The sequence below is a fragment of the Pseudonaja textilis genome, unplaced genomic scaffold, assembly GCF_049901715.1.
Source record: "Pseudonaja textilis isolate UNSWEBS1 unplaced genomic scaffold, rPseTex1.2 PTEXCTG162, whole genome shotgun sequence".
NCBI classification, from domain to species: domain Eukaryota; kingdom Metazoa; phylum Chordata; class Lepidosauria; order Squamata; family Elapidae; genus Pseudonaja; species Pseudonaja textilis.
In genome coordinates this window covers 10,956-25,031 of record NW_028262481.1, presented here as the reverse complement: position 1 = coordinate 25,031, position 14,076 = coordinate 10,956, and the positions used below count along the sequence as shown (strand labels likewise).

Here is a 14,076-nt window from a genome sequence, read left to right as displayed (position 1 = left end):
GTGAAGGGGGAAAAAGTCTCACTATTTCACATGATGCAGCTATGATGATGCAAGTTTGACAACCCTGGTATAGGGTTTTCTGCTTGAGCAAGGGCCTGGACTAGATGACCTCCAGGTCCCTTCCAGCTGTATTCTGACTGATTGAAAGATAGCCTTTATTGTCACTTTTTTCTGTGAACACACTGGCACACATTTAAAAAATGAATATATATATCGGTATATATACTGACTAGGCTACCTAGAATGCAAAATATAGTACACACTCATATATGTGCATAAACATACACATATTAATACTATATACCGACACACACACACATATATATATATATATATATACACATATTAATCAATATATTTCGAATATATACCTATACTTCATAGTTCTGGGCATCCTGTGATCCTAATAGACCCAGCTGCAAATTCAGTGCCAGCTCAAGAGTCGGACATAACTACAAACTTTAACCGGGCTCTTTCCTTACCCTCGGGAAAACCCACATTCTGCAAGGTTGGGCCGATCCCACCACCCGCAGCTCTGCTGGCCTATCAACAGCCCGGCCCTGGGGTTATGGGGATTTCGCGGCTCCTCCCCGGTATCAGCCAAAGCCGGAGCGCGATCCGCCCCTTTCGTTTGCTCTTCAAGCTGAAAATGGCAGCCGTGACAGGGGCGTTCCGAAGGTTACTGAAACCCTCCGTAAGTGCGACCCCCTTGCTTGCCGCGCCGTTCCCGAAAAATGACCCGTGCTGGCCCTCGGCCATTGCTTCGCTTCGGCAGGGAGGCTGCAGTCTTGGGGCTTCTTTGTTATAGCATTAAAGGCATCGCGGCGCTTCTCTCCCTGTTGTGTTTTCTAAGTTCGGCAAACTCTGCACGAGAGTAAGCCGAAAACCCTCGCAAGGTGTAATAATGGCTTCCTTAGGGGGTGAGGACTAGATTCCTTTGTCGACCCCTTCGCTCCCCCATCTTGAACCTTTGGCTACTTTTTGCAAAATCGATCCATAGCTGCCTTCCCAGGGAGACAGAGAAAAAGAGAGAGAGAGAGATTATATATATAGATATATAATAGTCATATATAAGAGTCGAGTGTCTCTCTCTCTCTCTCTCTGTCCCCCCACCGTCCCCGTCCCTTTACTCATCCAGATCTTGGGAAGCCCTCCATGCAGCAACTGCACATGGATCTTGGGTGGAGAAACTGGAGCTCGATCTTCGCATGCTTTGCAGGGGTCTTTCCCGAATATCTCAGGCTGCTTCTGCTCCGCTGCGGTGCATATTTCGCTAGCATGTTACCCTAGGGTCCTCGTTGCCCGTCTTCTTCTGATACCGACCCGGGCCCTCTTTTCCTAGGGTGGTTGGACCGGTGCCACCATATGGAGAGCAAGCGCGGTGGCCGGAAGGTGTTTATCAACAGCGGCGAGTGGGCGGAAGTGCACAGCCGACGCCAAGCCCTCTGTGCCTCGGCTATATTTCAGTACTAGTAAGTTGCAGGGTCTGAGAGTGAATGAAATCGCTTATAATCAGCACCTTGTTCACGGATGACCTCTAAATCCTTTCTTAAAAACTCTTCTCCCTGTGCTTCGTGGCCAAAGGTCTCCCCCATGCATATGTTCTGATTTAGTCTGCAATCATTTACATTTGCAGCGATTTAAAAAGCAGTGGGAATGTTGGGTTATCGTGTGCAGATGGGACACATGGGCTGTTGTCCCATAAAAAAGACCAAAACCAGTGGGTTAAAACTCTTAAGGAAAAAGGTTTAGGCTAAATACCAAAGAAGACTTTCTTGGCCAATGGAATAGGCTGCCACCTAATGTGAAATGGTTTCAAATAGACTGGATAAGTCATCTGTCAGATGGTCAAGTCTAGCACAGTCTTTTTCAAGGGTGGAAACTTGCAGCATGCTATCCACACCATAAGGCTGCCTAGTTTTTTTAAAAAAAGTAGTAGATCCTGCACACCAGAGATTGGACTAAATGACCGTGAAGATCCCTTCACCTCAATGATTCTATTACTTTGCAGTTTTCTTGGAATATATTCCAAAATTGGCACAACACTGAATTGTATTACTTCTACTTTTTTCAGACCTGCATTTCTGTTATGTCAGTTAAGCATAGGCTTCGTAGGTGTGGGGTTCAACATGTTTTTACTACTGCAGAATTGCAAGTTACCACATGCTATTTTTAAATTATTTCAGGTGGATAATAAATGGGAATAGACATTTAATGGAAATATTATCAGGGAGTAAGGACTGCGTATAGAGATACACAAATGTTTCTAATAATTTGCAAACTCTGAAATGTGGTATATCTGTGTGTTCAATTTTATTTAGAAATAAGTATGATCTCTTTTGTAAAGAGGAATCTGCATAATTTGATTTTAAAATGAAGTTAAAATTTCAGGTACTGGTAAACTTTTTTTGTCATCTTTGTTGAGCTAGCCTTGATGAAAGCAAGAATGCTTTTCTTCCATTTACATTAAAGTTCAGGGCTACAAACTGCATATTTGCATGAATTGTGGCCTTGGGTTGGAGCAATGCTGGTTTCAAGAAAAATAAACACCCTGAACATCAACCTTCACTAATTAGCTATCTGTTGGGCTTCTTTCCTCTTTAGAATGGCTGGTGCATCTGAATGTCTTTTCCCAATAATAGTTCCTTTAATGATTGAAATTATTGTGACACCCACACAGAAGATATACTGACACACAGTATATTTAGTCATAACATGAATTAGATAATGAACATAGATTATAGACTATGATCTAATTCACATCATACTGAAGCCTCAATCTTTGGGGGAATTGTGAGAACATGTAATAGCATTCATACAAAATGGCTGTCTTGAGATCAAGTGTAGCTGGTCATAAAATACCATTAAAAAATAAAATACACTTTTTAAAAAGTGTGATTGCTCATTATTACTTTTTTATTTTCTAAAAATGCTGGGGTACATTTGCTAAGATGTTTTTTTTTCTTTTTATGAATTTGCATGTTAGCATTTTGCTTGTTTCTAATCCAAACACAGTATCTTTGTTATATCGTATGACTGTACCTAATGATTACTAGGTGCTGCAAGGTTCGTTCCTGCTGTCACTCAGCATGCTCCATTTTTTAAGGGGACAGCTGTGGTGGATGGAGATTTCAGGGAGCTCAGTTTAGATGACTTTAAAGGAAAATACCTCGTTCTTTTCTTCTACCCCTTGGATTTGTAAGTATTGTCCTGTATTGTATCTCTTAAGTAGACTTGGCTTTCATGTTTTGGGCAGATAATCTTGTTTGTTATTTCAACCTCACTTGCATTCTGTTTATCATGTAACCGTGGCCTTCTTTATGTACAACTTCAGTGATAAGAAATAGGCCAAAGACATTCTTATTAATGCATTTCCAGATTAAGGAGCGTATGTGTTGTTGATACTATAGATACTATTATTATCATCTCAAATAAATCCATGATAGCTTGAAGTTGTTTTGACTGTGATGGATTGTAATCTATTACATTGTATGTAGTTTGATGCTGTCAAGATGTTTCTGGGGAGAAAGTTACTACTTACCTAGTGGACTAAAAACAGAGTCTTCCCATTTATACTCCAGCGTCCTAGCTCCTCCTCCTCCCTTCTACATTGGCTCTTATATTCAGAGATAGAAAAAAAATGACTTGGAATATTAATTGCTCATTTGTCTAGATAAAGTGGTACCTCCATTATGGATGAAACAAACAAGGATAAGTAGTTTAGGCAAAAGGTTATTGGATTAAATAAATACATGCACATAATTTTTCAACAATTTTGTTTTGCAGATGTGAGAAATTTATTGTCTCAATTTTAATGACCCAGATGACATACTGTGCAGATTAGAAATTAGTGTAGAATAAAACCTGCTTTGAGCATGAATTCAGTTATCCAAATTGAAAGGGCAAATGTGATTCCAAGTACTGCACACATAGTATCTGAACATTCCTTAAAGCAAAGGCATCAATTCCCAGAATCTTACAGTAACTATGCAATTCCAGGAAAAGATTCAGTTGTTGACAGGTGCTACTTATAGATTCAGATGTATTCCAGATCAAATTTTGCCTTTGTACAGTAACAGCATCTAGCTATCAGCATATAGTACTCCTAATGAATATTTTTACAATACTACATGAAGAGTCTAGTAAAATATTTGTAAAACACTTGTCTGATGCATTTGATGTGGTATGATTGCTAAAACTGTACAAATTATAATTTGGAAACTTTATGATCCCCAAATCTTACGTTCCTTATCTTATGTTCTATATCTTATGTTAGTTATGATGCTGTAGCCTGTTCCTAAAAAAGAATTGTAATGAAACAGGGGATGGAACATTTGTGGAATACAGACTGCAGCATATTTTTGGATCTTTTGGCAATTATGATAAGGGAATGATAGCAATCAGATAAATGGTATAAACATTTGATAGAAATTGGGGATCCATTTTTGAAGCAACATTTTTGGCATCTTTTCTAGATTACATGCCATTATTCTTCTGAACTTTGTCCATTCAATTTATGTCCCAATGAATTATTTGGATAAGCAGGATGTCTCAAATGGATAAATATTTATTTTACTCATACTTTGTACAACCTAATGGTATAAAGATGTTTAGAGACCTGTTCCATTCTTTTTCATTTTCTGTCTGTATTTTCCCCCCACTAGCACTTTTGTATGCCCAACAGAAATTATAGCTTTTAGTGACAAAGCAAATGAATTCCATGATGTGAATTGTGAAGTTGTTGCTGTATCAGTAGACTCTCACTTCTGTCACCTGGCATGGATAAATACACCACGAAAGGTAGAAATTATGTTTCTTTTCATTTATTCTTGCATTATTGTTATCCATAATGATTATATCCATATAGCAGCACAGATACTATCTAATTTGACTGGCAGAATTACTGGGGTATTGATTGTGGAAGGAAATTGTTTTTATTTATTTGGATAGTTACAAAAATCTTCAATAAGATTATGAATATTGAACATATGTTTAAAATCTAGATTCATCTTATTTACATTAATATTAGTCTGGTATATAAATATTTTAGTTTCTTAAAGGGCACTGTTTTAATAAGGTTTTCTTAAAATATAAACAGAAAATAAATTTGTTCATTTTTCAGCTGTGAATATTTATATTTTTTTACCAGATAGGCATTTCACTTTTCTTTCACCTAATAAAAATAAACTACTTGTGGTTTCTGCAGGTTTTGAAATTGATAGGATTGTTCTGACATATAATTTTGGATCAAATGCATCAAAATTTGGATCAAATCATGATGTCAGTGTGCATATATCATGTGACTGGCTTTAGACACCACTGTTCATTTTGTCTAATCTACTCTAAACCATAAAAAAGTAATGCCCAGTAAGAAAAGGAAAGATAAAACAGTCTAAATTATGCTTGGTCATTGTAAGAAAGGCCCAACCCCAAGGCCACAAGTAACTGATAGGTACAAAAGTTGCTACTTTTTTAAGTCTAATTATAAAATTCTGAAATGGATAATTATAATATTCTTTATTAGTAAAATAAAGAAAAAAGCAATTATGTGAAATATATAGTATGCAACCAAGAAAATCAGTGTATACTATTCTGTTGTATATTAGTGTGACTAAGGAATGAGATTTTAATCATTACTTAACATCCCTCAAGTGGGACTGTTGATTGAAATAGTGGTTCTTTCTTGCTGACTTAAAAGAATCAAGTGTCCTGGAAGAATTTGGAAGGCCTGGATAAATTGGATCTTGTTCTTACCTGTTTCCTGAGCTTTTCCGTCGTGAGGTTCTGTTGCTTTTTCTCTAGAAGACCTGTTACATATTCTTATGTCCTTTTTTCAATCAAACCTGTAAATTGTCAGAGTACTGGGTTTGGATTAAAATCTGTGCTTCAGAACACTGGCCTGCACTTTAAAATCATCAATAAATTATTTTCATATCCACAAGCAACTCAATATGAATCAGAAATGTGGTGAGGTTTTGAGGTTTTTAAAACATAGCTTTACTTGCTTGCGTATGCTACAGCCTTGAAGTCTGTCTAGTCATCTAGCTAGATTTATGACCGTGTGACAGGGTTTCCACAACTAAAATGCAAGTGATGACCACACACTTTTGTCTAGGAGATGGCTCCTAAACATAATGAGACTTGCTGGCCTTGTTTCAAGGACAGGTCATTTGTCTCCTTGGCTCTGTGATGTGGTTAAATTGAGCAGATATTAAGACTCCTGGGTAAAGGTAGCTGTGCAGATGTGCATGTATCTTACTAATATCAACATTAAAATTTACAATGAGATGGTTGAACTTTTATTTATTTTATTTCATTGTTTTATTTTTTTAATCCCACCTTTATTACTTTTTATAAATAACTGGAGGAGGCAAATGTACCTAATATTCCTCACTTTTCTATTTTCTCCACAACAACTGTGTAAGTTGGGCTGAGGACAGAATGACTGGCTCAAAGTCACCCAGCCAACTTTCCTGTCTAAGGTGGGACTAGAACTCAGAGTCTCACCATTTCTAGACCGGTGCCTCAATCACTAGACCAAACCTCTATTAGTGGCAACATTTGATGCCCACAGTACAAAACAATAAATAAAAGCTTTTAATTTGTTTATTTTAAGAAAAAACTGCTGTAGCCTCGACATAATTGGATCCATGTCCTTTCACATGAAAAGTCCGGTTAGTTTTATATTGGCCACCCTACCCCATTGTGCCCATTTGATGTGTGAAAGCACAGCTGCCACTTTTAAAATCAATTGCCTCCTAATACACTGGTAACAATTTAATCATGAATTATGAAACAATAAAAATGTTTTTGAGATAACTTTTTAAAATTTTATTTCCAAAGTTAAAATATAGAGCTTCCCCAAAAAAGGATAGGAGAAAAACAATAACAAAGCAAAAATTAAACAAGACAAAAATATTGTGGAAAAAAAACAACACACACACACACACACACACACACACACACACTCCACTATATATTAATTGAGTAAACCCACAAGTGTTGCTTCAGAACATCATTATACAGTATTGTTTCCTCAAACATCCAAAGAGCTTTTAGTCTTTCTGTAATAATTTCTTTTCTGCCATCTTGGAGGGAAGGTTTTGGTATGACATACAAAAAGATTTGCAGCTCTTTCTTTGAAGTTTGGAAGAAATGGAAACTGGGCTGTGTTTTGCTGGGTTGCCTTTTGTATAGAAAACTGTAAGATTGGTATATTTCTTCATATATCACAATAGCTGGGCAGGACATTGATTACATTAATCTCTTGCTGGCTAATCAGGAGGATGGGATTTCAGAGACACTTCTGTTCAGAGCTATGACTAAACATAAACCGGTGGTCTAAGAGGAATGAAGCCTTACTTAGGTTTCCATAACTCAATATATTTTTCTTTTCTTTTTTTCCTTTCTTTTTTCCCCCTTCTCCCCTTTTTTCCTTTTCCTTTTAAACATATTCATACCATTCTATATATTATATTGCTATCTCTTTGTTATGATTGATTGGACCTATATTGTCTTAATCCCATCAGATCCTACCAGATCTTCGCAAGTATTGGACTTAATATAAATTAGCATAGCTTTATATCCTAGTACAGGGTGTTGATTTAACAACAGTTTTTTTTAGTGGCTGGTCGAAATTAAAATGGCACTGAAAAAGGTGACTTATGACACACAACCATCGCAATAGAATATTTCTATAGTCATGTGACCACAATTCAGGTGCTAACTTATATTTATGACTGTTGCAGTATCCTTCAGTCATGTGATCATCTTTTGTGATCTTCTGTTCAGCAAAGTCTGGGGAAGCCAGATTCACTTAAGAACATTACTAACTTAACAACTTGCAGTGATTCACTTGACAACTGTGGCAAGAAAGGTTATAAAATGGGGCAAAACTCACTTAAAGGCTGCCTCATTTAGCAACATAAATTTTGGGCTTAATTGTGGTCATAAGTTGAGAACTACCTTTAGTGTTCTATTCTAGTATTATTTATGTCCTTGTATGAATATCATATCGTAGATATCTGTAGCATTTAGATTATCCATTGTAAAATTAATTGTAATTGTTTTAAGTTTCTCTCGTACTTTAATTCCCATACCTTGTAATTTTATGCTAATAATTCTATATTTATCTTATTCATTATAGCAACATGATTTTTATTTTCACAGGTGATTGTTATATAGTATTAGTCTGTACTGGCCTATAACAGAAATAAATAATAATTATAGCTCTCAGAATCCCAGCCAGCACAAAAGTTTCTGGCTCATGAAAGCTAGTATAGATATTCTGCATATATGTTACCGGTATTTATCATACAATATAAAACTGTACCGGATTAGAACAAAATTTGAAGTTTTCTTTCTAAACATACTTAAATAGATCTTTCTTAGAAGTTTTTAAATGCAATTGTGGCATCTACCATAGTTTGGTAGTGTCATTTATACTTTGATAGCATCTTTTTTTAAAAAAATTATTTAATCTATTTCATTTCATTTATTATAGCTGCCCAACAAATATAACTTTGGGCAGTGCTCATGACATCGCTGAATGGTGGCTTAAGACTTTCAACATGTTTTTTTAATAAAAAATTGCCGAAATGTATACTCCTATCATTTATGGTTTATTTTAATTTGTATATTTGTAATATTTAATGTGTAAAGAAGTATTAATATACTATAAATATAAGTTGTATTAATATAATAATGTATTGATATAATTAGTATTAGTAAGGATCTTGTAGTAATTCTGTGTACAAATCTGAAACAATAGGCTAGATACTACAACTAAAATAGGATTAATTTCATTTGGGAGGAAGGAATGGGGGAAAACAAGAAATCATGTTATTTCTTGAGTCTACAACATTTCTCTCTAATATTTATATCAAGATCCGTGCTTATAAATAATAATAGTAATAATGATTATATATGAAAATCTGTCTTATGCTGATGTTGGATTTTCTTTCTCCAGCTCTTAATAGTTGTTTGTGAGGGATATATACTCACTTTTCATTCATTCATCTGTCTTTTTCCTTAGACTGGTGGTTTAGGCCACATGAATATCCCACTTCTATCAGATTTAACAAAACAGATTTCCCGAGACTATGGTGTTCTCATAGAAAGCTCTGGCCTAGCATTAAGGTAAGGAATCTGTTTTGTTACTTACCTTGAATGTCTCTAGTAAGATAGGATAGGGAATTATATATGATGGCATAATATACTCTAATTGGTTTTAATGTAGTATATTGTGTGAAATCAAGTGTTGCAGTTTGTAAACCTCGGTTGCTGGTTTAGTACATTGTGTAAGCTAAGTCTGTCTTTGAAGCTTACAGGTAGTCTTGGGCTGGGGAAAAAAAGGGGGGGGGAAATAAGCTGTTTCCCCTCTTTTTCCCATTTTTGCAGCACCAAGCTAGTCCATATGGACCAGAAATGCAATACAAAGGGGCATTTTTGCAACTTCTGCTGCCTTTGAGCTGCTTCCCCCGTTTTTTTACAGCACAAAGCCAGCTCCATACAGCCTAGGAGTATGGTGCAAAGGAGCACTTTGACATGCTGTGGCCTCTTTAAAATGCTTTGTGCTTTTTTTTTCTCTCTCACTCTGTAGACCAGTAGCCAGAGCAGCTGCAGCTTGTCAGCAGTGGGAGCAAGAAGGCGGTGGCAAAGATTATCCAGAACTATGAAGTGCTGGATGGCAAGAGTGACTAGGACTTGGTTGGGGTGGCTATGTCTTTCCAGGGCATGGCAAGCAGAGTTTGGTGCTGGAGCTGCTTGCCATATTGCAGAAGAGACAGAAATATGTGTATCAGATAATATTTTCAGCAGATTCTACCTGCCTTAGCCAACGAGAGAGAGGGAGGGAGGGAGGGAGATTAATTTTATAAGAGCAGTAATTTTACGAACACACAAACACATAAGACTTTTCTTAATTGTTTACAAGATTTTTAAAAAGTTTGAAAAATGTTTTATTTGTAGTACAGAATAAAATATTGGGTTTTTTTCTGGAATCTCCTGGATAGAATGTAAGACTGGGACTTTGTTAGATCTCTGCTACCATACAAATGTGATTTCCTCCTTACCTCATATCTTCATAACTATGAATCTGTCTCTGCCTTGATTACAGTTGGATAGTTAATAGTCTTTTAAACATTTTCGTATTGGTAAACTTCATACTGTATATAACAGTTCATATATAGAAGATAAATGTGACATCTATCACTAATGTGCAGCATATTTTTCTTGCTATATTTAAATTGACAGTCTGTTAAGGTTTCAGAGTATAAGCAATAACTTAAAAAGACTAGTGGAAAATACAGTGGAAGCTACTTAACCTCCCAATAGAGTTAGAATTGATTCCTTTACAAGCAAAAAATTATATAAATTCAACTGCCTTTTTCACTGCTATCTGGTAGAGAAAGAAGAAGGGGAAAGACGTGAGATCTCAGCGTGTGTTTTCTATTGTAAAGCCATTTTTGCAGGAAGTATATTTTAATTAAAAAAAACCATTTACTTTTTTTTAAAGGGGCCTTTTTATCATTGATCCTAATGGTGTTGTCAAGCATTTAAGTGTCAATGATCTCTCAGTGGGTCGCAGTGTAGAAGAAACACTTCGGTTGGTGAAAGCATTCCAGTATGTAGAAACACATGGAGAAGTCTGTCCAGCAAACTGGATTCCAGACTCCCCTACGGTATGTTATTAAAGCTAATATGTAAAACATAATGCTCCTTGTTTTAATTATAGACAATCCCTTCTGTATCTAGAGTTCACCCATGCACTATTAGTGTATGCCAGGTTGTTTAGACCTCTCTCTTATGATCGGATGCCAGTATAAGGGAAGAAATTACTTATACACACAACAGCAATTGTGGCTGCAATTTCCATTGCTAATTGGTGTGGCCCTAAAGCGTGATGTGATATGTGGCCACACTGCTTAGCAACGGAAATTGTGTGGCTGCTGTAATTAAGAGAGGATATCCTACAATTGCGATTTGCAACATTCTGCCGACATCCTCGTTGACTTTGCTTGTAGAAAGCTGGCAAGGAAAGTTGCAAATGGCAATCATGTGGCCATGGGATGCTGTGATACCATAACTGAAAGCCGGGCACTTGGCATCCAGATCACAATCAAATGACCATAGGGGAGGACTTCCGGTTTGAGTCTCTTCGCTGACAGACCGAAACTGCGATCGTGCGTGGTTTCGATCTGTGCTTGCCGCTGGAGCGCCCCGAGCCAGCTGGTTTTGGGGCTAAGCCACCCCGTACAGGTGAAGATGGGGGAGATTGCCAGCAGGGTTGAGGAGAGCCGCACCTCTCCTCCTCAGCTGGCCATTACTCCCTTTCCCAAAGACGGTTGCAGTGGTGATCAGAAATGGCCACCTCAAAGAAGAACTCGACTGGAAAAGAATGTGCAGGAGGAAGATAAGAGTGAAAGTTTTGGTTGACCGGGTTAAACCGCAAAAGCAACAACATAAGGTACCCTGGAATTTAAAATTTAAAAATATAACAGTGTTCCCAAAGAAGATTTTGAAGCAGCAAAGGAGAGAGGGAAGGGAAAGGACTTTTTTTTTTCTTATACTGACAGCTAAGAGACATAAGCAAGAATTTGAAAAAAAAATCCACTTTGACATCAATAGGCATTTAAGCTGAAAATAAAATGTCAAAGGGATAATAAAGATTTCTGGACACTTAAAAGCTTTTAAAAGCAGGAAAGGAGAGAAAAAGAATAAAAGGGCAGGATCTGGAAAAATGGAGGAAACTGCCTGGAATTAAAAGGAATTTACAGTGAAATCTCAACAAGATTCCCAAAAGATACATTTGAACTGAAACCTGGCAACAAAATAGAACCCCAGGAAAAGAAAGTGGAAAAAAGAAGCAAGAAGAAACATTCTTTGGATTACTTAGTGATCTTTGGATTTTTGGTTATTGCATTTAAATGACTAAAATCAATTGGGTGGTTGTTTAAAGGTGTTTAAAGTGGCACCGTTTTTAGAAGAACTGAAAATGGAACTTAAAAAGTACAAAGAAGATGCACAAGAAGGGAGAGGTTCTTTTGGCTTCGTATTTTAACTCTTAGAAATGGAGATCTGGAACTATGAGAAACAACAAGAAACGCTTGCAGAACAAGAAGATTGGGACAAAGAAGCCATCTTTAATGATCAAGTAATTTTATGTGAGAGAAAAAAAGGAAAGGGGGGAAAGAGAATGAAAAGTTTAAGATTTGAAAAAACAACCAAAAAAAGGAAGCATAGTTTGAAAAATAAGTATAATATTAGAAAGCAACAGAAGAGGGGATTACAGAAGAGAGAATTAGAAGTAGAGAGACAAGGAGGTAAAAAGGAAAGGGAGAAGAAGAGGGGGAAGAAGGAAAGGAAAAAAGTTATAAAGAACAGAAACAAGATGTAGAGAAACAGAGAAAAGGTATAAGAATTGAAAGTATAAACCTGTTTACAGACAATGGGTGAAAACTTAATTGTAAAAGGGATTCTGCAAAGGTACATAAGATAGTATTGTTATATTACAAATAGAAATAATTTTAGAAAATATGATTAAAATTATGGATAAAATATTTATCGTAATCTAGTGGAATATTTGTTAATAAATAAATGAAATAAAGTGAATAAGAGAAACTAGGAAAGGATGGGAACATTTTATCAATTATCAATGAAGATGTTAAGATTTTAATGAATATTAATAATTGAATTGAATTGGAATGGAACGAGTGCTATATTTATATATATATATATATATATATATATATATATATATAGCTATATATATATATATTTATATATATATATATATATCTTTTTTTAGGAATATAGTGTGTATTTTAAGAATGTACCAAGCAGAATTTGATTGGAAGTTATGTATTATATTGAATGTTATAATCTTAAAGGTATACATTGAAGCTTAAATAAGAGTTGAATGGATAAAATTAAACGATATAAAGGTGTCATACTCCAATTAGTAACTACAGGGGAAAATTTGTTTAATGAGATAAGATAATATGAAATTGAAACAGGACAGACAAAAGTATAATATAATGATTTGAATTGAGATGAGATAATCAAAATAAAGTTGGGAAAATTAAAAGAGGGGAAAAACTATGTATAGAATGTAAAACAGGAATAAGATATGGAATAGAACACAAAAGTGAGCATGAAATTAAGTTTGTGTCTGTATGAAGAAGTGATAACCCGGGCCGTGCTATTTTCAAAAAAAGATGTTTTATTTGTATTATGTTTTTTACTTTGTGAAAACCCAAATACATTTTTCAAAAAAAAAAAAAAAAATGACCACAGGGGACACTGACGGCTGTAGATCCCAAGAATGAATTATAAGTACTGTACTTGTTCACTATCATTGAAAAATTTGAACATTTGCCGACTGAATTGGAAGTAGGTATGCTTTTAAGTTCCTTACTATCTTGTAAAAGATAATAAAGGGACGTTTGGTATTTATGTGCATAGGGACACTGTACAGCATTTAATTAATTGCCTTGATCAAATGCATAATTCAATACTTATTTTGTAACTTTTATTTTGCAGATTAAGCCAAACCCAGAAGATTCAAAAGAATATTTTTCAAAAGTAAATAAATAAAATGATGAGCAGTACGGGATTAATGGTTGAATCTATTTCCTGAAGCCAAAATCAATCATCCTGTGAGACTAGCCATGATGATAATGAAAACCACAGAATATTTTCTACTTTGCTATGATGAATGTCTAAATGTTCACAGGGCTTTGGCTCTCCCCCATAGGCAAATTAATTTAATCCCAAATTAGTTTAAAAGCACATATTTCCTACACAAAATACTAGAAAATAATTCTCATTTAAAAATCATTCATTTTGAAGTAAAAATATCTGCATTTTGTATTTAGTGTGGAAAAATAGTGATGCTTTTTAGTTTGTAGTATATTCAGGTTTCCTATCTTTGTAAACAATGAAACTGTAACACAATTCACGCACATTGAGTAAATTAGTTGCATTCATAGCATGAATCTTCATGGTTCCTTTTTTTAACTCCCTTGAGAAACAACCAACACAGATGTCTCTTTGGGAATTATCTTTGTGATCTAA

At 35.5% G+C, this 14,076-nt stretch overlaps 1 protein-coding gene across 1 annotated transcript; it reads left to right on the top strand.

Moving 5' to 3' along the window:
* Positions 1-553: 553 nt before the first annotated feature.
* Positions 554-13,610, top strand: PRDX3 (peroxiredoxin 3). The gene is made up of 7 exons (XM_026704860.2): positions 554-694; positions 1,343-1,472; positions 3,057-3,198; positions 4,665-4,800; positions 9,035-9,138; positions 10,517-10,682; positions 13,543-13,610. Exons 1-7 carry the CDS (start codon positions 569-571, stop codon positions 13,594-13,596), a joined length of 858 nt encoding a protein of 285 aa, XP_026560645.2. The 5' UTR covers positions 554-568; the 3' UTR covers positions 13,597-13,610.
* Positions 13,611-14,076: the final 466 nt, after the last annotated feature.

What these genes read in the sequence shown, in the direction of transcription:
- PRDX3 (XM_026704860.2), top strand. Translation starts at nt 569, where the DNA reads ATGGGGATTTCGCGGCTCCTCCCCGGTATCAGCCAAAGCCGGAGCGCG. An exon ending in AGCTCTGGCCTAGCATTAAG is followed by an intron (nt 9,139 to 10,516) that starts GTAAGGAATCTG and finishes TTTTTTTTAAAG; the next exon opens with GGGCCTTTTTATCATTGATC. An exon ending in GGATTCCAGACTCCCCTACG is followed by an intron (nt 10,683 to 13,542) that starts GTATGTTATTAA and finishes TTTATTTTGCAG; the next exon opens with ATTAAGCCAAACCCAGAAGA.